This window comes from Coregonus clupeaformis, chromosome 23, assembly GCF_020615455.1.
Source record: "Coregonus clupeaformis isolate EN_2021a chromosome 23, ASM2061545v1, whole genome shotgun sequence".
Taxonomy (NCBI): Eukaryota; Metazoa; Chordata; class Actinopteri; order Salmoniformes; family Salmonidae; genus Coregonus; species Coregonus clupeaformis.
The window spans coordinates 90,968-113,942 of record NC_059214.1 but is presented as its reverse complement, the minus strand read 5'-3'; the positions used below and the strand labels follow the sequence as shown (position 1 = coordinate 113,942).

The following is a 22,975-nucleotide window of genomic DNA, read 5'->3' as shown; positions in this document are numbered from 1 at the left end:
ATATATATATATATATATATATATATATTTCTGTTCTCAGAGCGTTAATAAAACCAGAGTAAAACGTTCTCAGAACCTCCCTGCAACCTAAAAAGAAACGTTCCCAGAACAGGCGAAGTTTTCACTTCCGTTCTCAGAACGTTTAAAAAAAACGTTCCTTTTTACTGGTCAGGAAATGTATGGCTTCGTTACCAGAACCAATGGGAAACTAAAAACTTCCAAGGAACCAAATATGGGAAATGCATTTGTTTTTGCCTGCTTTTCATCTCATCAGAGGAAAAAACCCACCTGTTTTACATATATATACATATAACGACCACAACACAGGCAGTACGACCAGGAAAGAGACACATTTGAATGTATCTTTACAGGTAGCTATCACCACTGCAGAGAAACTAGACTTTGACAATGATGCAGAGAAAGAGGTCTGTATATTGAAAAGGTTAATAGAAGCATTTGCACTAGTTGATATTTTGGACTACAGTTTTTATGTCTGCGGTGACTAAAAAGCCAGTGTTACATTGCCTTCTCACTGTATGCGAGCTCACAGAACAGGGCTCCGGGCAACCGAGCGGAAATGGAGGAAAACTAGACTCCCTGCGGACCTGTCATCTTTCCACTCCCTCCTCTCTACATTCTCTTCCTCCGTTTCTGCTGCTAAAGCCACTTTCTACCACTCTAAATGTCAAGGACCACCCATACACAAAAAATGTATGCACGCATGACTGTAAGTCCCTTTGGATAAAAGCGTCTGCTAAATGGCATATTATTATTATTATTATAAGCCTCTGCCTCTAACCCTAGGAAGCTCTTTGCCACCTTCTCCTCCCTGCTGAATCCTCCTCCTCCTCCCCCTCCCTCCTCCCTCTCTGTGGATGACTTCGTCAACCATTTTGAAAAGAAGGTTGATGACATCCGATCCTCATTTATTAAGTCAAATGACACCGCGGGTCCTGCTCACACTGCCCTACCCTATGCTTTGACTTCTTTCTCCCTTCTCTCTCCAGATGAAATTTTGCGACTTGGACGGCCGGCTGCCCAACAACCTGCCTGCTTGACCCTATCCCCTCCTCCCTTCTCCAGACCATTTCCGGAGACCTTCTCCCTTACCTCACCTCACTCATCAACTCATCCTTGTCCGCTGGCTATGTCCCTTCCATCTTCAAGAAAGCAAGAGTTGCACCCCTCCTCAAAAAACCTACACTCGATCCCTCCGATGTCAACAACTACAGACCAGTATCCCTTCTTTCTTTTCTCTCCAAAACTCTTGAGCGTGCCGTCTATAGCCAACTCTCCTGCTATCTCTCTCAGAATGACCTTCTTGATCCAAACCAGTCAGGTTTCAAGACTGGTCATTCAACTGAGACTGCTCTTCTCTGTGTCACGGAGGCTCTCCGCACTGCTAAAGCTAACTCTCTCTCCTCTGCTCTCATCCTTCTAGACCTATCTGCTGCCTTTGATTCTGTGAACCATCAGATCCTCCTCTCCACCCTCTCCGAGTTGGGCATCTCCGGCGCGGCTCACTCTTGGATTGCGTACTACCTGACAGGTCGCTCCTACCAGGTGGCGTGGCGAGAATTTGTCTCCGCACCACATGCTCTCACCACTGGTGTCCCCCAGGGCTCAGTTCTAGGCCCTCTCCTATTCTCTCTATACACCAAGTCACTTGGCTCTGTCATATCCTCACATGGTCTCTCCTATCATTGCTACGCAGACGACACACAATTAATCTTCTCCTTTCCCCCTTCTGATAACCAGGTGGTGAATCGCATCTCTGCATGTCTGGCAGACATATCAGTGTGGATGTCGGATCACCACCTCAAGCTGAACCTCAGCAAGACAGAGTTGCTCTTCCTCCCGGGGAAGGACTGCCCGCTCCATGATCTCGCCATCACGGTTGACAACTCCATTGTGTCCTCCTCCCAGAGTGCAGAGAACCTTGGCGTGACCCTGGACAACACCCTGTCGTTCTCCGCTAACATCAAAGCGGTGACCCGATCCTGTAGGTTCATGCTCTACAACATTCGCAGAGTACGACCCTAGCTTATACAGGAAGCGGCACAGGTCCTAATCCAGGCACTTGTCATCTCCCGTCTGGATTACTGCAACTCACTGTTGGCTGGGCTCCCTGCCTGTGCCATTAAACCCCTACAACTCATCCAGAACGCTGCAGCCCGTCTGGTGTTCAACATTCCCAAGTTCTCTCACGTCACCCCGCTCCTCCGCACACTCCACTGGCTTCCAGTTGAAGCTTGCATCTGCTACAAGACCATGGTGCTTGCCTACGGAGCTGTGAGGGGAACGGTACCTCCTTACCTTCAGGCTCTGATCAGTCCCTACACCCAAACGAGGGCATTGCGTTCTTCCACCTCTGGCCTGCTGGTCCCCCTACCTCTGCGGAAGCACAGTTCCCGCTAAGCCCAGTCAAAAATGTTCGCTGCTCTGGCACCCCAATGGTGGGACAAGCTCCCTCACGACGCCAGGACAGCGGAGTCACTGACCACCTCCCGGAGACACTTGAAACCCCACCTCTTTAAGGAATACCTGGGATAGGATAAAAGTAATCCTTCTACCCCCACACCCCCCACCCCACCCCCACACAATTTTTTTAAAATATATATATATACTCTAAAAATTAAAAATAACAAAATTAGACAAATATAAAAAATAATAATTGTAAAGTGGTTGTCCCACTGGCTATCATAAGGTGAATGCACCAATTTGTAAGTCACTGTAATGTAAATGTATGCGTTGAATTCAAATGAGTTCAGACAATTAAGAATTTATATATGGGTTGAGCACCTGTTGAGAGAGGTGCTATCAAGGCATTTTATGTTTATTTTGCAAAGCATATGGCAAGTGGTTAAATATAGGAAACTATCATACCTTGACTCACAGTGAAAGTTTATTTTCACAGCTTACAGGCGAAGACTCTCACCTTGCCTGAAACAATAGCTCTTCATTATCAAAGTTAGTGTGTTTGTGTCAAACGAGTTGCACACCCCTTGCCCAGATACATCTTTCAGTGGTGGATGGTTATGCAGATTTGCCATGTCTCACACAACACAGACCACCCACATGGTACCGCCATTCCCTTTGTACATACAGATGTAGGATCTTAATTTGACCAGTTTCTCACAGCAGGAAAATAATCATGCAGTAACAGGAAATGTGAATTATTATGTAGATTATAATTAATGGACATTTTTGTAGGGGTTGATACATTTTTCATTAGGGCAAATTAAGTCAGAAATGTTAAAGTGGAAACTACAAACTTTAGAAACCTTTTTTAAAACTCAAATACACGTTAGAATTTCCTGAGACGCAGGATTTCTTTTAGCGACAACAGAGTGGTCAAATTAAGAGAGAACAGCTACACAGTACTGTAGCTATTTCTGAAGACATTGTCGTTGATCTTACAAAACATAGACAGACTAGACATCTGGCTGTGTTTTGCCATGTACCTGCCAGAGTCAGTGTAATTAAAATCTCTTAGAGCACCATAGAGTTCCAAGACTAATCATCTTTAATGGATCTACAATTGGGGTGTGCCTTGTGGATGCTTGTTAAAAGCCAGGGAAACAAAGGAGCTATTTAAAGGGATCACAAGGGTGGGGTATTATGGCTAAGCTGAAGGGAAAAACACGTTTTCAAAGACAAAGAACCTGCCTGGTCGTTGTAAATAGAAAAAGCCTAGCAACAGAGACACCCAGTTTGTACGCACCTAGAGGCTCCTGGAGACAATACATTTTTATAGGGGGAAAGCTATTGCGAGACACCCAGGTGCATACATTACCTGTATCAAAGCTGAGAGGAGACTGGAGTCTTTGATTAAGGTGAAAATACAAAAACACTACTTAATCCACACTGTTGTTTGGGCTTGTGGTGACTTTGTATTAAGTCTATACTATTGTTCCAGGCCATATGATCCTGTCCAGGTAAAGAACATTTCAACCTACACTTCACTACGTGGGCACTGGGTCCTATAGAGAGAATACATCATGCAGAAACAGATTGCTTGGCGGATCAACTGTCTGCAAACTACATGTCAATTCAATATAAAACTGACCAACCCCTACAGTAACCATTTAGTGTGACAATTAGTTTAGCTTTAAAACAATATTTTGTACAACCAAAGACACAACTCTGAGTACATCAGAAAAAAAAGCATTAACACAAGCCATTCATATTAAATGCATTACCCCAGTTTTTTTTGCATTGATCTTATCTCACAAACGCACGTCTATAAATTAATTGACATTCCAGTCAAGTAAGCATCAGTGCTTAGTGTAAATTCCATTCTGCACATATGAAACATCTCTTTCAATATCGGTCCATTTGATTGGCCTTTGAACAGGGTCTGGAGAATAACATTCAGAAATATGTGCTCCAGAAAGGTGGGATTGAATTTACACCTCTCACAGAGAGTCTGGCCCTGCCGTTTCCCCTGACAACACACACACACACACACACACACACAAATACACACAATCCCACACATCCCCCTGGCAACCATCTCTGTCCTCTTGAGCATGCCACAAACACACAGCTCATAGCAAATGGAGTGGAAAGTAGCCCACCTGATGACCTCAGTACTGTCCAGGGACCTGATGACCTCAGTACTGTCCACATGATGACCTCAGTACTGATGACCTCAGTACTGCCCAGGGACCTGATGACCTCAGTACTGTCCAGTGACCTGATGACGTCAGTACTGATGTCCACAGTTCTGTCCAGGGACCTGATGTCCACAGTTCTGTCCAGGGACCTGATGTCCACAGTTCTGTCCAGGGACCTGATGTCCACAGTTCTGTCCAGGGACCTGATGTCCACAGTTCTGTCCAGGGACATATCTGGCAATGTTCTTTACAGCCCAATTCGTACAGTCCCATTTTTACCACATTCTTGCCGGGATCAGCCTATGATATCTCCCGTGCACATGCCGGCAAGTTTAGGAGTGGGAGTAGACATGGGCCGATGTGGGTGGACGTCTATTTTAATAAATCCATTGAATATACACCATCACAAAGAAATCCATTATTACTTTGTTTTAGGCAGGTCCTAAGAAACATTATAAGACTAATAAAATATATTTTCAAAAGAATAGAACGGCATATTTAGAGTTTCATAATGTTGCTGGTCTGTGCACCCTATTTGCTACATGGATGCTCCACGCACATGAAATCAATAGTTATTTTGTTCATTAAACAGACAAGACACACTTAGGCAACCCTGATCACAGTTAACACACATATATTTTATAGAAGGCTGAGAAAATAATTAAATATTAAAATACAAATAATATTTTTCCCACACAACTTGCGTCACGACAACGTGCTGTCATATTAAAAAAAAGGTGTTATTTTGCAAGCCAATGCTTTTATGATCCATGTTCCATATCTTTCCTACCCTCACTCTGATTTGTTAGGGAGCAGGCGTAGGGCGTAGGGTGTAGGGTGTAGGGCGTAGGGTGTAGGGCGTAGGGTGTAGGGCGTAGGGTGTAGGGAGCAGGCGTAGGGCGTAGGGCGTAGGGTGTAGGGCGTAGGGTGTAGGGTGTAGGGTGTAGGGCGTAGGGTGTAGGGCGTAGGGCGTAGGGCGTAGGGCGTAGGGTGTAGGGCGTAGGGTGTAGGGCGTAGGGTGTAGGGCGTAGGGTGTAGGGCGTAGGGCGTAGGGTGTAGGGTGTAGGGCGTAGGGTGTAGGGAGCAGGCGTAGGGTGTAGGGCGTAGGGCGTAGGGTGTAGGGCGTAGGGTGTAGGGCGTAGGGTGTAGGGCATAGGGCGTAGGGCGTAGGGCGTAGGGAGCAGGCGTAGGGCGTAGGGCGTAGGGTGTAGGGCGTAGGGTGTAGGGCGTAGGGTGTAGGGCGTAGGGCGTAGGGTGTAGGGCTTAGGGTGTAGGGCGTAGGGCGTAGGGTGTAGGGTGTAGGGCGTAGGGCGTAGGGCGTAGGGTGTAGGGAGCAGGCGTAGGGTGTAGGGCGTAGGGTGTAGGGCGTAGGGCGTAGGGTGTAGGGCGTAGGGTGTAGGGAGCAGGCGTAGGGTGTAGGGCGTAGGGCGTAGGGTGTAGGGCGTAGGGTGTAGGGCGTAGGGTGTAGGGCGTAGGGCGTAGGGCGTAGGGCGTAGGGAGCAGGCGTAGGGCGTAGGGCGTAGGGTGTAGGGCGTAGGGTGTAGGGCGTAGGGTGTAGGGCGTAGGGCGTAGGGTGTAGGGCTTAGGGTGTAGGGCGTAGGGCGTAGGGGTGTAGGGCGTAGGGCGTAGGGCGTAGGGTGTAGGGAGCAGGCGTAGGGCGTAGGGCGTAGGGCGTAGGGTGTAGGGCGTAGGGCGTAGGGTGTAGGGTGTAGGGTGTAGGGCGTAGGGTGTAGGGCATAGGGCGTAGGGCGTAGGGTGTAGGGCGTAGGGTCTTACATTGAGAGTATCTTCATCACAACATCCGCAGGCTTTTGGAGTTGCCTTTACGTGATCCAGAGAAATAATAGGCCTACATTTGATTTAGGCTAAATGTTTCTGATCAGTCCTGAGCTACACATCCTCCACTTATTTGCCAGAGAATTAACCAAATATACAGACGGAGATTCAGCTAAATAAATCACATTGATTGATTGATTAACCCTTGGCCTACAATGGTCATGTGGAAGTTTTCCATGTGGAAATGTAATTAACATATATTTTTTTAAAATCCCCATAAAAATCTGTCTGTTTAAGCTAGTGATATGTGTCTCAATCCACCGCATTCGCCGATGTCAACCTTCCGCATCTGCGGTGAAAGGTGACAGAGCTAGAGCGGTGTTTGTCAGACCACGAGACATCCCGAAAATCGGTCTTCTCACGAAAACGTCTGTAGCGTCCGAACGATTTGGCCTACAAACTATTATGGCCTACAATTCATTGAAAGCTGAGACTCTCACGAACACGATGGTGTTCTCTGTTTTGCTCCAGGACGCCAACAAGCCTCACAAGACTAATCTGAAGGTCCCCGGTACCAGTTTTAAAAAATGAATGGAAGTACTGTACACTACCGGTCAAAAGTTTTAGAACACCTACTCATTCAAGGGTTTTTCTTTATTTTTACTATTTTCTGCATTGTAGAATAATAGTGAAGACATCAAAACTATGAACTAATAAATCAAAATATATTTTATATTTGAGATTCTTCAAATAGCCACCCTTTGCCTTGATGACAGCTTTGCACACTCTTGGCATTCTCTCAACCAGCTTCACCTGGAATGCTTTTCCAACAGTCTTGAAGGAGTTCCCACATATGCTGAGCACTTGTTGGCTGCTTTTCCTTCACTCTGCGGTCTGACTCATCCCAAACCATCTCAATTTGGTTGAGGTCGGGGGATTGTGGAGGCCAGGTCATCTGATGCAGCACTCCATCACTCTCCTTCTTGGTAAAATAGCTCTGGAGCAGTGGAAACGCATTCTCTGGCGTGATGAATCACGCTTCACCATCTGGCAATCAGACGGATGAATCTGGGTTTGGCAGATGCCAGGAGAATGCTACCTGCCCCAATGCATAGTGCCAACTGTAAAGTTTGGTGGAGTAGGAATAATGGTCTGGGGCTGTTTTTCATGGTTCGGGCTAGGCCCCTTAGTTGCATTGAAGGGAAATCTTAACGCTACAGCATACAATTACATTACATTCTAGACGATTCTGTGCTTCCAACTTTGTGGAAACTGTTTGGGAAAGGCCCTTTCCTGTTTCAGCATGACAATGCCCCCGTGCACAAAGCGAGGTCCATACAGAAATGGTTTGTCGAGATCAGTGTGGAAGAACTTGACTGGCCTGCACAGAGCCCTGACCTCAACCTCATCGAACACCTTTGGGATGAATTGGAACGCCGACTGCGAGCCAGGCCTAATCGCCCAACATCAGTGCCCAACCTCACTAATGCTCTTGTGGCTGAATGGAAGCAAGTCCCTGCAGCAATGTTCCAACATCTAGTGGAAAGCCTTCCCAGAAGAGTGGAGGCTGTTATAGCAGCAAAGGGGGGATCAACTCCATATTAATGCCCATGATTTTGGAATGAGATGTTGGACCAGCAGGGGGATAAATAAGGGGATATATACAGTGCATTCAGAAAGTATTCAGACCCCTTCCCTTTTTCCACATTTTATTTAGTTACAGCCTTATTGTAAAATTGATTAAATAATTTCCCTCATCAATCTACACACAATACCCCATAATGACAAAGTGAAAACAGGTTTGTAGAAATGTTGGCAATTTTATTTAAAAAAAAAACAGAAATACCTTATTTACATAATTATTCAGACCCTTTGCTATGAGACTCAAAATTGAGCTCAGGTGCATCCTGTTTCCATTGATAATCCTTGAGATGTTTCTACAACTTGATTGAAGTCCACCTGTGGTAAATTCAATTGATTGGACATGATTTGGAAAGGCACACATCTGTCTATATAAAGGTCCCACAGTTGACAGTGCATGTCAGAGCAAAAACCAAGCCATGAGGTCGAAGGAATTGTCCATAGCACTCCGAGACAGGATTGTGTCGAGGCACAGATCTGGGGAAGGGTACCAAAACATTTCTGCAGCATTGAAGGTCCCCAAAAAACACAGTGACCTCCATCATTCTTAAATGGAATAAGTTTGGAACCACCAAAACTCTTCCTAGAGCTGGCCGCCCGGCCAAACTGAGCAATCGGGGGAGAAGGGCCATGGTCAGGGAGGTGACCAAGAACCCGATGGTCACTCTGACAGAGCTCCAGAGTTCCTCTGTGGAGATGGAAGAACCTTCCAGAAGGACAACCATATCTGCAGCACTCCACCAATCAGGCCTTTATGGTAGAACGGCCAGACGGAAGTCACTTCTCAGTAAAAGGCACATGACAGCCTGCTTGGAGTTTGCCAAAAGGCACCTAAAGGACTCTCAGACCATGAGAAACAAGATTCTCTGGTCTGATGAAACCAAGATTGAACTCTTTGGCCTGAATGCCAAGTGTCACGTCTGGAGGAAACCTGGCACCACCCCAAAGGTGAAGCATGGTGGTGGCAGCATCATGCTGTGGGGGTGGTTTTCAACGGCAGGGACTGGGCGACTAGTCAGGATCGAGGGAAAGATGAACGGCGCAAAGTACTGAGAGATCCTTGATGAAAACCTGCTCCAGAGCGCTCAGGACCTCAGACTGGGGCGAATGCTCACCTTCCAACAGGACAAAGATCCTAAGCACACAGCCAAGACAATGCAGGAGTGGCTTTGGGACAAGTCTCTGAATGTCCTTGAGTGGCCCAGCCAGAGCCTGGACTTGAACCCGATCTAACATCTCTGGAGAGACCTGAAAATAACTGTGCAGCGACACTCCCCATCCAACCTGACAGAGCTTGAGAGGATCTGCAGAGAACATTGGGAGAAACTCTTCAAATACAGGTGTGCCAAGCTTGTAGCATCATACCCAAGAAGACTCAAGGCTGTAATCACTGCCAAAGGTGCTTCAACAAAGTACTGAGTAAAGGGTCTGAATACCTATGTAATATGATATTTCAATTTCTAAAAACCTGTTTTTGCTTTGTCATTATGGGGTAATGTGTGTAGATTGATGAGGAAAAAAAACAATTTGATCAATTTTAGAATAAGGCTGTAACGTAACAAAATGTGGAAAAAGTCAAGAGGTCTGAATACTTTCCGAAGGCACTGTATATGTAAAAATATATAGTTTCCTGATCATTCTTATATCTCTTCTTATATCTCTCAGATATAGGACAGATACTTCAGAACAAACTTAATTTTGATTTATTTTGGGACTATCTGTTGTTCCATGTTGGGAATCTGTTTGTTTCTGTTGGCTAACAGCAGTAATGCCAAATTAATGTTTCATCCAATAATTGTTTTATATATATTTTTTTATACCTTAAGGGGTCTTAAAATTCAAAATCAAATAGCTAAATGATCCTTGGTATGACCATCTTAAAACAATTTAACTTAGACCCCCTCCCCCCTCCCCCGGCATAGACAGGGCTTAGACTCTGGGTTAAGACAAGTCACAGGCCTAGGCTACTAAATGACTGCGAGTGAAGAGCTAAATAATCCACTTGTTAAATCAGTTAAAACAATAACAAAGTGTTTCTATAAAAAGCTGGAGAAATTTAACCACTCTCAAATTCAAAGACAGAGCTATGGATGCAAGGTCTGACCATCCATGATATCAACATTATAGTTTTAACCATGTTTTGAGGCTATACAGTGTTTGTTTACATTTACTTTGTTTACAAACATTGGAGTAAAACAAGCGTATATTTTGGGTTCTGATGGGGAACGAAACTTGAACTAAGCTCATGAGGCATTTAGAAGTTCTATACTAAATGAGCCAACTGGACAAGACAATCATTAGCAGCACTCACCTCAATTTAGCTAACATTTCTACTGCCTAATTGTAGCCTAACCAATATCCAAACGGCGATTCAGTGAAAATAAAATTCTGACATTGATTGATTTATCAAGACGAGTCCCCACACTTGTCTCAAAGCAGCACGAAACGGTGCTGAAATAATTGACAATATTATAACAATTGGATGACTTGGGGAGTTTCAGTAAACAACAATTTGATGCCTTCAATTGCATTACCTTACTTTATTATTTACAAAAATTGTCATTCAGTTATATTTATTCCCACAGTAATTCTTTATGGATCCATCCAGTTGTGGTTAAGAAAACAGTGCATGTGGTGGGCTATGTGAAGAGATTGGTGAAGCCTCGCAAAGTTTAGAACTGGAAGGAGAATAGTAACCAATGATTTATATATACATCATTGATAGTAACGGGCACTGCTTAGCAACCATCAAGAGCTTAAGAGCATAGTGCTACCAATGCCACCTCAGCATTACGGCGACGTCATACCAACGCCTCGATCACACTGACAGCGTCATTGCGCGAAATGGTACGCAGCATCATCTGGATATGTGTGCAACAAAAGTTCAACATTCACCTTCTGCTACCATTTCTGTCAAGCCGTCGACGCATACAGTTTGATGCATACGTTCAATAAATCCAACGTATGCACCACAGAGAACGCACTGCAACTGCCTCTGCAACGCAATGCTGCAAGGCAAACGCAGCGTTCCATTAGAAATGAATGTACTTCTGGTGTACCAAAATGCAATGACGCTGTCGGTGTGATCGAGTCGTAAGCCATAGGCAGAACTTTATCGCAATCATGACTAGGTTGGTTAGCGGAAATAAAAGTACAGGCTTTGTTGCCGGCAATACACTTCATATATAACAAAAAGTTGGCAAAAAGTTGCCGGGATGCTAAAGTTGGCGGGATGCTAAAGTTGGCGGGATGCTAAAGTTAGTAGGATGCTAAAGTTGGCTGGGATGCTAAAGTTGGTGGGAAGCTAAAGTTGGTGGGATGCTAAAGTTGGTGGGAAGCCAAAGTTGGCGGGAAGCTAAAGTTGGTGGGATGCTAAAGTTGGTGGGAAGCTAAAGTTGGTGGGAAGCTAAAGTTGGTGGGATGCTAAAGTTGGTGGGAAGCTAAAGTTGGTGGGAAGCCAAAGTTGGCGGGAAGCTAAAGTTGGTGGGATGCTAAAGTTGGTGGGAAGCTAAAGTTGGTGGGATGCTAAAGTTGGCGGGATGCTAAAGTTGGTGGGAAGCTAAAGTTGGCGGAATGCTAAAGTTGGTGGGAAGCTAAAGTTGGCAGGAAGCTAAAGTTGGTGGGATGCTAAAGTTGGCGGAAAAACGTATTGGTTTGAAAGGTGTATATGGGAGACGTGCCTCATCTTTTATATGCATCGTGTCAAACAGAAAAAGAGCTACATAAACCAATCATAATCCGACGAAGTGGTGAAAAGGACTTGACTAGTGGAAATTGTTTCAAACTCATCAATGCTTGTATGTATTGAGAACATCAACAAGACTTTTGACATAACTGGCATGAAATACTCCTTTTTATGATTCCATATTGTACGTATATCTTCACCATTCTAACAGTCCATTAAAGGCAACTGAGAAGAAACGCATTCTGTCAGCAGTCACCAAAAGCTTTTTGTCTGTTTGTACTGAAGGTGTCTGTCATGCTCTTTTGTCCCTGTCTCGTGATTCAAGCAAGGCTTGCAGAAAGTTAATAATCAAATAATGAAATGTTCAAATGAGACAGCCATCGAGGTACACTTTACAATGCACATGAGCTCGTTTGATTGCTAAAGCTGGCAGAGGATGTTTGAACATTCTTTCCTTCACCAACGGACCCTTTTATCCTCTTAACTATCATCCATTCTCCACTATGGCGCCTTCATGTCATCTTGGCAGTGTAGTTCAACATTTCTGCAACAGCACTGAGCTACAATATGAAGCTGTCTCAACAGAGCTTAGATTTCATTACTGCTGCATAGAATTCATACCGCTACAATCTCGTTTAAGTATTATGATTTCAGTAATCTCTTTGAGGTGTACAGTGTGTAATCATCATTTATTTTAGCTTTACACTGAGGGCGGTTCTGTAGGATTAGGGATAGACAGACTGTCAACACACGTGTTTGTAGTCCAGTGTAGCCCAGTGTAGCCCAGTGTAGCCCAGTGTAGTCCAGTGTAGCGCAGTGTAGCCCAGTGTAGTCCAGTGTAGCCCAGTGTAGCCCAGTGTAGTCCAGTGTAGCGCAGTGTAGCCCAGTGTAGTCCAGTGTAGTCCAGTGTAGCCCAGTGTAGTCCAGTGTAGTCCAGTGTAGCGCAGTGTAGTCCAGTGTAGCGCAGTGTAGCCCAGTGTAGTCCAGTGTAGCCCAGTGTAGCCCAGTGTAGTCCAGTGTAGCCCAGTGTAGCGCAGTGTAGCCCAGTGTAGTCCAGTGTAGTCCAGTGTAGCCCAGTGTAGTCCAGTGTAGCCCCGTGTAGCCCAGTGTAGCCCAGTGTAGCCCCGTTTGTAGCCCAGTGTAGCCCAGTGTAGTCCAGTGTAGCCCAGTGTAGTCCAGTGTAGCCCAGTGTAGCGCAGTGTAGCCCAGTGTAGTCCAGTGTAGTCCAGTGTAGCCCAGTGTAGCCCAGTGTAGTCCAGTGTAGCCCCGTGTAGCCCAGTGTAGCCCAGTGTAGTCCAGTGTAGCCCAGTGTAGCCCAGTGTAGTCCAGTGTAGCCCAGTGTAGTCCAGTGTAGTCCAGTGTAGTCCAGTGTAGCCCATTGTAGCCCAGTGTAGCCCAGTGTAGTCTAGTGTAGTCCAGTGTAGCGCAGTGTAGTCCAGTTTGTAGCCCAGTGTAGCCCAGTGTAGCCCAGTGTAGTCCAGTGTAGTCCAGTGTAGCGCAGTGTAGTCCAGTTTGTAGCCCAGTGTAGCCCCGTGTAGCCCAGTGTAGCCCAGTGTAGTCCAGTGTAGCCCAGTGTAGCCCAGTGTAGCCCAGTGTAGTCCAGTGTAGTCCAGTGTAGTCCAGTGTAGCCCAGTGTAGCCCAGTGTAGTCCAGTGTAGCCCAGTGTAGTCCAGTGTAGCCCAGTGTAGTCCAGTGTAGCCCAGTGTAGCCCGGTGTAGCCCAGTGTAGCCCAGTGTAGTCCAGTGTAGCGCAGTGTAGTCCAGTTTGTAGCCCAGTGTAGCCCAGTGTAGCCCAGTGTAGCCCAGTTTGTAGCCCAGTTTGTAGCCCAGTTTGTAGCCCAGTGTAGCCCAGTGTAGCCCAGTTTGTAGCCCAGTGTAGCCCAGTGTAGCCCAGTGTAGCCCAGTTTGTAGCCCAGTGTAGCCCAGTTTGTAGCCCAGTGTAGCCCAGTGTAGCCCAGTTTGTAGCCCAGTTTGTAGCCCAGTGTAGCCCAGTGTAGCCCAGTTTGTAGCCCAGTGTAGCCCAGTTTGTAGCCCAGTGTAGCCCAGTGTAGCCCGGTGTAGCCCAGTTTGTAGCCCAGGGTAGCCCAGTTTGTAGCCCAGTGTAGCCCAGTGTAGCCCAGTTTGTAGCCCAGTTTGTAGCCCAGTTTGTAGCCCAGTGTAGTCCAGTGTAGCCCAGTGTAGCCCAGTTTGTAGCCCAGTTTGTAGCCCAGTGTAGCCCAGTGTAGCCCAGTTTGTAGCGCAGTCAAAGCTATTCGCTGCTCTGGCACCCCAATGGTGGAACAAGCTCACCCATGACGCCAGGACAGCAGAGTCACTGACCACCTTCCGGAGACACTTGAAACCCTACCTCTTTAAGGAATACCTGGAATAGTCTAACAGTAATCCTTCTACACCCCCCCCTCCCCCAGTGGTGGTCGTCCCACTGGCTATCCTAAGTTGAATGCACCAATTTGTAAGTCGCTCTGGATAAGAGCGTCTGCTAAATGACTTAAATGTAAATGTAGGGTCATGTTGGCTTGGTGCAGTGATTGGGAAAACAAGGGTCTGATGCAAGGGTCTGTTTAGCGTCTTCAAGATGTCAGAGAGATAGCTTCCACTCACCCTGGTCGAGAGGCTGGCCATTAACTGCTGTGGCTTTCATCTTGAGGGCCTCCCTGGCAGACGTGTCGCAGGCGGAGCCTTTATTAGTATCCAGGTCACTATCAGCCTGGTCACTATCACCATGGCCACTGTCTCGGAGGCTCGCTCGCTCTGCATCCTTAAACGTTGAGCTGCTGCAGGATGGGGAGAGAAACATTCAATAAAAAAATATCTCACTGGTGGTGTCTGTCTGTCTGTCTGTCTGTCTGTCTGTCTGTCTGCCTGCCTGCCTGTCTGTCTGCCTGCCTGCCTGTCTGTCTGTCCGTCCGTCCGTCCGTCCGTCCGTCCGTCCGTCCGTCCGTCCGTCTGTCTGTCTTGTGATCGCACCTGAGCCCTTTTTGACATGCTTGGCCTGATGCCTTGATATTGACTACAACGTAAATTCAGGTGGTTAGGTAGTTATCATTTAGTGACCTTACCTTTGAGCAAATGGCTGCCTGTTGGCCGCGTTATTGGGCTCCGAGGGGAAATTATCCGTCTGAGAATAAAACCAGAGATAATTATTCGTTTATCATGCTCCAGACATTTGTTTTCCATTGATGTGTGCAACAGAATATATTTACAACATGAGATATTCAAAGGACATGTCCATAGCTATGGCTTGGCCTGCATTCCGATCTGTACATTTGAATCATTTAGGAATACATGAAACATGTTAATAAAAAGAAAATAACCAAATCCCCTTCATGTCCATACTGTATGTGCCTGTGAGCAGTAACGCATCAGCCACTGTCATCTGCATCCACGTTTTTACTCATCATGACAATATTGTGTTTGTGTTGATCACATGCCCTTGCAACTTGCCCTAGCAACATGCCCTAGCAACAGACCTTGTCATCAGTGTTATCATCTCGGAGACTGTCCTAGATATTTACATCATTAACAACCCGAAAAATACTGATGTGCTGAATAAAATTACATGCATTCCCTGTCAATTGAATATGCTGGCTTGCATAAGCAACCCTGTCATTTTGTACAAGGCAGATCTGGACCCTAGTAAAGGCCTTATCTTGCCAACATTGGATTTGGATTTGTGGAACTGGCCCATGTTTGTGGAGGGCAATAAATGGGATTGTAAGGTTATGCTGTGTGCATCTAGCTGTCTGGCACATAACATTTTACTAACGTGATCAGACAAGCTGCTGTCCAATCCCAGATTTCAGGCAGGGTTTTGTTTTCCCAGGCGGATTTGGCAGTGACAGCACAGCAGCGCAGTCCAAGACTCACATGGTTTGCATATCTAACAGAAATGAGTTTCTGATTATTCAGACCACCTGTAAGGTGCTGCTAGAAGTGACTCATAATGGGCCAATTTCAAAATTGTTAGGATCTCTGTGGAGGAGAAGTAGATTGCAAACAGTCTACCAACATATATTTTAATATATTTCTTCAATATGCTTGTAGTGTATTATCCTGTATCGGCTGCATTTTTGAGTCCTTCAATTGGCAAAACCTCCCGAGTTGTGCAGTGGTCTAAGGCACTGCATCGCAGTGCTAGCTGTGCCACTAGAGATCCTGGTTCGAATCCAGGCTCTGTTGTAGCAGGCCACGACCGGGAGACCCATGGGGCGGCACACAATTGGCCCAGCGTCGTCCAGGGTAGGGGAGGGAATGGCCGGCAGGGATGTAGTTCAGTTGGTAGAGCATGGCGTTTGCAACGCCAGGGTTGTGGGTTCGATTCCCATGGGGGGCCAGTATGAAAAATAAAAAAATAATGTATGCACTCACTAACTGTAAGTTGCTCTGGATAAGAGCGTCTGCAAAATGACTAAAATGTAAATAAAATGATAACAAGGAAGTTTGATTGCATGGTGCCTGTGGGTATTGCTTTGAAGAATTACCTCTCTTGTGGCAGATTAGAATACCATGAACGGAGATAAGGTAGAATAAAAGGCTGACAGAAATACAACTCAATGACTCTGTTTCTTACCTGTATCACTGACATTCTCTTCATAGGAGTCTCTGTGGTAAGCCCCGCAAAGCTTGAGTGACAGCCAGCCCGAGGTACCGTCAGGCTGTTGAAAGTGGTTTTCAGATACATGACCTCTGACCTGGGCAGCGTGAGAGGCAGGGGGCTGGTCGCTTGGTAGTGGAAACAGATGGGCGAGGAGATGAGAGACGGGCTGCTCACCACGTTCATCCTGCTCACAGAGTCCCTCTCCTCCATCTCGCTCTGCACCAGCATGATGTCGCTCTTGTTGATCCTCTTCTTCTTGCCGTTTCCAACCGGGGGATTGGAGTTGGAGTACTCGGCCATACGGCAGTTATAATTCCCAGCCTCCTTATCATGATGCCTGGACTTAAAAGCGATGGTAGTCATGACAGCCAGGAGCATGAGGGAGATGATGCAGAGGGTTATGATGAGGGGCAGGGACATGTCCCAGCGCTGCTGCTCCTCACTGGCGCTGGACTCCCCTCCTGCCATGGCTCCTGTGATGGTCTTAATGATCAGCTTAGCCACGGCAGACAGCGGGGGCTTGCCGTGATCGGTTACCTTCACTACCAGCTCCACGGCTGGGGCCACGTCCTCCCACACAGCATGGGCAGTCCTCACCTCGCCGGCCACGGGGTCCATCTCAAACAGGTGCTCCTCGTTACCCTCCCAGATCTCGTAGGTCAGACGACCGCTCTCACCGTGGTCCTGGTCAACTGCTCTCACCGTGGTCACTACGTACCCCAGGCCTACATTTCTAGGGACCATGATTTCCGCAGTGTCATTTAGCAGGAGGGGTAATACAATAACTGGTAGATTGTCATTAACGTCAAGCACACTGACCCTGACTGTAGCACTGCCCTCCATATGAGGAGACCCTGCGTCTTTAGCTTGAACTTTGAACTCAAAGAACTTTGTTTGTTCGTAGTTGAAAGACCTTGAGGCGTATATGGCTCCGTTGGTAGGATTGACAGACACGTAGGTGTAAACTGACACGTCTCCGATGTGCGACGGCAAAATGGAGTAGGACACAGTCCCATTCGGACCTATATCTGGATCATGAGCCAGAACTGAGCCCAAGTACTCCCCTGGGATGTTGTTCTCAGGCACCTGGAGCACGTAGACTGTCTTGGTGAAACGTGGCGCATTATCATTCTCATCTAATATTTTCACTGGAAATGATTTGGTGTAATTCAAGGAGGGTATTCCATTGTCTCTGGCCACTATGGTCACATTATATTCATCTTTCAGTTCCCTGTCTAGAGGTCTGTCTGTGAGCAGAGTGTAAAAATTATCATTGTTTTCCTGCAGCCTGAACGGTACATTGCCAAGCACCCTGCATTGGAGCTGGCCATTTCTCCCAGAATCCTTATCAGTGACTCTCACCAGGGCGATGACAGATTCTGGAGGCGCTGCCTCACTGATAGCTCCCTGGCGGACGGAAACAAAACTTATAACGGGCCAGTTATCATTCTTGTCAAGCACTTTGACTGAAATCTTACAATGGCCAGGGATGGGGTTAGGCCCCAGGTCCTTGGCCTGCACATCAAATTCAATGGTCGGACTATCCTCATAGTCAATTTCTCCTTGAATCTTAATGACACCTGTTTTGGGGTCAATAGAAAACAGCTCCTGGACTCTATCGGATGCATATCCACTGAAAGAATAGACTACCTGTCCGTTGCTGCCCTCATCTTGGTCAGTTGCATTCAGATCTATCAGCATTCTTCCAGGCGGTGAGTTTTCAGGGAGCTCCAGCATGTAGGCAGGTTTCTCAAATACTGGGCTATTATCATTTGAATCAGTAACTCTCACATTGATTTGCATGGACCCTGATCTTGGATACTCGCCTCCATCAATGGCTGTCAAAAGGAGGGTGTGATGAGACTGATCCTCCCTATCTAGAGGGCGCTGAACCACCAATTCAGGATATATGGTTCCATCGCCCCTCAATTTCAAGTCCAAAGAAAATGTATTGTAATCATCTCTGGTGACCTGATAAGTCTTTATTCCGTTTTGCCCAGAATCTGAATCGTACGCAATTGTTAGAGGGAACCGTGTCCCAGCAGCTGCATTCTCTGAAATATCTATATTGATGTGATCTGAGGGGAAACTGGGTGAGTTGTCGTTTATATCCACTACATCAATCTTGATCATGCATATTTCCTTGTCGTTGGCAAACACTTCCATGGAGAGCTGACACTTGGGGTTGCGTCTGCACAATGTCTCCCTGTCAATACGCTGTTTGGTAAAAACCAGCCCACTCTCCGGATCCACATCAATGAGATGTGGAGCAGAATTCTCCAGAACTCTAAAGTTCGATTTTTTCCCTCTCTCCACCGGTCCAAATCCGGCATCCTTAGCAATGTTTCCGATAACAGTTCCAGGTCCCTGCTCCTCCGGAACGGAATAATTGAGATTTTTCAGTGTCCGTGCTTTAGCCCACAAGAGAAGGAAAAATAAGACAGAAAGACGCATATCCCTTTACTGTGTAGGATGCGCGTGCTTAAAAAATGTCCCTTTTAACTTCCAACCTGTTGATTTGTCCAGCAGCCACACTACGACTAAAATGACACGAGACAGGTCGTTTTGTATCCAAGACGACAGAGGATATTTAATCGATTTATGAGCCAGCCTTTTCCCTCTTTTACGCGGTTATTCTAACCTCCTTCACATTCCATATACAGCTATGATGAACTATTTCTGTAAACAAAGATGAACGCCCAATTTAACATGTGGCAGACGTGATTAACTTGTGCGGTGAATAAAATATATTCAGTAATTTTAAAGCGTTCATGATTTCCCTTGTTGCTAGAAGGTTACAACCGTTTGTACATCCCTCTATGCTGAAGGTTAGGCAGTACAAATGCGCAAAGCCCATGCGACATCTACACCTAGTTTACAGCAAAATAATGAGATATTCATTCAACGACAAATTTTCCAGCGTAGTCGGCTAACATCTACACAGTATACTTTTACTGTGAGAGCTAGGCTACACACTGTTGCATACAGGTTATGAACATGTAGGCTGCATTAACTAACCCATAAAGTATCCTATAGCTGCAGATGCACCATTAAATATGCTCCTTCGGGACCACGTTTTACGTCCTTTCATTCACGAACATCTGGAGAGCGATAAGGACTTTTGCCCGATAATTGACCTATAATCAGTCCAGTAATCCCGTAATCCAGTCCAGTTGGACCTTGTACTCTTGCATCCTGCATTGATTCGGGGTAAGAACATCAACACTGATCCTTTAGAGGTTACAAAAATCCAACAAGTCAGATGCACAATGTTGTAGATTTCCCGATATGCTCAAAATTGCCCGTTTTTTTTTTCTGTGTTCAATTCTCTGGTCACGTCAACAGTTGAAAACAGCTCTTGTCTTGGCATTGAGATCTGGTTACCACTAGAATCCTCAATACGCCCTACGCCGACTCTAGTTTATATCTTGGTGCATTTAACATGTTTCTGATCGTCTTCCAGCCAATGACTGAAATAGTGACAGATCCTGCCTTGGGGGTTTTCTCCAATAGGTCTGGCAAGTTCGCATTGAAGGAGGGCTGTTCCACTGGTACGTGACTCACTTACTGATGTGAGCGCACTGAGCAGAGAGCTGGAGATGAAAACGTGCTAGTGGATGTTGTTCCTAATACATCTGGATGTGAAGTAGAGATAGTGTGTGTGTGAATAGGAATGAATATAGAAATACTGGTAAAACCTGTGAGGGTTTGGGTAGGGTGGTGACCCAGTGCATGACTTGGACTGAAATAGGTTCCGTTACTCATTTTGGGTGCTACTTTTTACATTTAGGTGCAGGAGTTCCACAATACTTTTAAACTAATATTCTATAAGAGGAACCAACCTGGTCTCAGAGCATTTCTTATTATTATGTACGTAAATCCGAGATACTCAATTTAGTATGAGATGTTATGTTTCGTATTGTATGTATTAATTTGTGGATCTCAGTAATCCATTTCGTATGATATGTTTTACGAATTCCAATTTGTTGTTGCTAACGTTACCTGGGCTAGGGGTTAGGGTTAGGGGAAGGGTTAGCTAAAAGGGTTAGGGTTAGGGGAAGGGTTAGCTAACATCCTAAGTAATTGCAAAGTAGCTCAAAAATAGTAAGTAGTAGAAAAGTAGCTAATTAGCTAAAGTTGTCCGCGATGAGATTCGAACACGCAACCTTTGGGTTGCTAGACGTTCACGTTATACGGCCACCCCAACCAACCACTCTCTTTTTGTTTTTGCCTTAAGCAACCTTCTGTCTTATGTAACCATACTAAACGTAACATATCATGCTAATTCCCCACGCACCTCTCTGATCCAGAGGGGTTGGGTTAAATGCGGGAAGACACATTACAGTTGAATGCATTCAGTTGTACAACTGACGAGGTATCCCCTTTTACCTTCCCTTTCCCTTAATTTGAGTGTCCCGGATTTACATTTTTAATATGTTACGTCTAGTCAATGAGACCAGGCTGGAGGAACAGGAGCTCAAGCAGTAGAACATTTGAGTTGCTGGTACTCAGGTGAGCTCCTACCCAATTCAAGCACTGGTCATACCAGAAAGAGCTCGTTAAAGGTGGTCAGTCCTGTTGAACCAGAAAGGCGGGTCATACCAGGGGCTGGTACCAGGCTACTGGGCTAGGCAATCAGAACAACAGCCCTTTGTTTTCTGACTGGTGAAATGCTTGCGGACATGATCACCCGAAATAACTTTTGTACAGCCTGTATCCAATACTCCCAATCCACCCAATTGTAATTTTTTATATTACCGTAATGACACATTTTGATTTGTTCTCATCTCCTTTCTCTGCAGGGTCTGACTGTGGATTCGTGATTCAAGAATACAAGCTTCACGTGGTTGTAGTGAGTCACTATAGATAGAAGTCTGACAAGAGGATCAAATTAAAGAAAAAGCAACATCACAGTGATGACGTAACACGTTCTCAATTCGTATAAGGGATTATTGGTCTATGTGGGGATGTGCTCTATATTCAGAGAATGTTTCCTATTTCATATCGTAAATATCACACTTGTTGTTCCACCTTTTCTATGCAATAGCCATAGTTATTATCACCGACAGATCCTGGGAAGATGAACTGACATTTCATCCACTCTTCTTTCCAATCAGGTGACATTTGCATTTTAATTCTCACCTGGCCAGAGCAGTGCAGTACCGGTCTCCTAGGTAATACAAAAGTATGCACCGACATGGTCTTTCTTAGAGGGAATAATGTCAGTTTAAGGTCAAGATCAGTATAGTTGCAGGTTCATCATTAAATTGCTTGTTTCTCCGGCTCTAAATCAACCTTAAGTCGTCCCCAGGTTAATTTATATTGTCTGGAACATGCTGCCGTCTTCCTCTAGGGAGCATCAACTTTGCCAGCCCAAGGTGCAGCCCGCATAAATTGGACATTTCTGCAGGTGAGAGATAAGAGCAAAAAAGCCAAGCTCTAATTATCATTCTGTCAGTAAAAAAAAAAACAGGAAAGGACTGCTATTGACAATACTATTGACACATTCATCCATTTTTCTTACTATTATCATAGATCCCTTTGAATGAATGTGAAGTTTAGATCCATAATGCATGCCTCTATCCTCCACGTGAGCCTGTCCATTTCCCAATTGTTTCTGTGGAGATTGAAGAGCCTGTGCCACGGTGAGAATCTTCCCCCCGAGCATATTGCTTTTCTTTCTGTTATAAACTTTCATCTGCATCTGTTTGTGGCATGAACACGTGGGTGCATTGATTGATTCACAGTCAAATGTGCGTTACGATGCCACTGCACATTTTGAGCTGCTGTAATACTGGAGAAGCCAGAATGACAAGTAGTGAAGAGTAGGTACACAGCTTCGAGGATGAATACAATATTTAGCCGTCTCATTTATGAAATTCACTTTCCACCTTGTAACAGCGTGATTAGAGGGTGAGATTGAACTGTATATCAGCTCATATCTGAGTCACAGCCATCCTGTTTATCAGCTCGTGTCTGAGTCACAGCCTGCTTGTTTATCAGCTCATATCTGAGTCACAGCCTGCTTGTTTATCACCTCATATCTGAGTCACAGCCTGCCTGTTTATCACCTCATATCTGAGTCACAGCCTGCCTGTTTATCACCTGTGATGTCACGAGAGGCTGTGTCCTGGAGGGACGTTACATCCCCCTGAGGTGGCTGCAAACCCAGACAGCTATGGCTCCATCTGCTGGTATGGTCGGGAACTCCACCCCTCTATGGCCAATCTTCCCACGCAGCTGAAACAAATGAGGAGCTGATGAGCTGAAGGTTTGGAAAGGGAAGAGACACAGTCTCCAACCTGGGCTCTCGGGAGGACAAGAGTGCTGCACGTCCACTTCCATGAGGAATATAAGGATTTGGAGATACTTACCTTTGGGAAATACTCACCTTTGGATATATGCACCTGTGGAAATACGTGAGAGACATTTGGAAGGACTTTTTGCTGGGTTGGCCACTAGCTGCAACGTGGACTACAGTAAGGCTGGGGAAAAGTTATCTGAGCGAGTGAGAATTATGATTTTGGATGTGGAAGAGACATCCCTGAACTGTTAACCCTTAAAGAGCCACAAGAGAACAGAATTTTGTTATATTTTCGTTAATTTCCCAAGACCTATAATAAAATCCTTGTGTTGTTTGAACCTTGTCTCCTTGCAC

The 22,975-nt window shown here is 45.7% G+C and overlaps 1 protein-coding gene across 1 annotated transcript in view; it reads right to left on the bottom strand.

Moving 5' to 3' along the window:
• The window catches only part of LOC121536458 (protocadherin-17), a 30,334-nt gene extending 10,548 nt beyond the window's left edge, over window positions 1–19,786 (bottom strand). Inside the window, exons 1-3 of the mRNA XM_041843741.2 lie at window positions 16,291–19,786; window positions 14,780–14,838; window positions 14,322–14,494 (exon numbers count right to left, since the gene is read on the bottom strand). Of these exons, the coding sequence (XP_041699675.1) occupies window positions 14,322–14,494; window positions 14,780–14,838; window positions 16,291–18,771 (2,713 nt within the window). The 5' untranslated portion in view covers window positions 18,772–19,786. The remainder of the gene's footprint in view (window positions 1–14,321; window positions 14,495–14,779; window positions 14,839–16,290) is intronic.
• Between the last annotated feature and the right edge of the window lie 3,189 nt (window positions 19,787–22,975).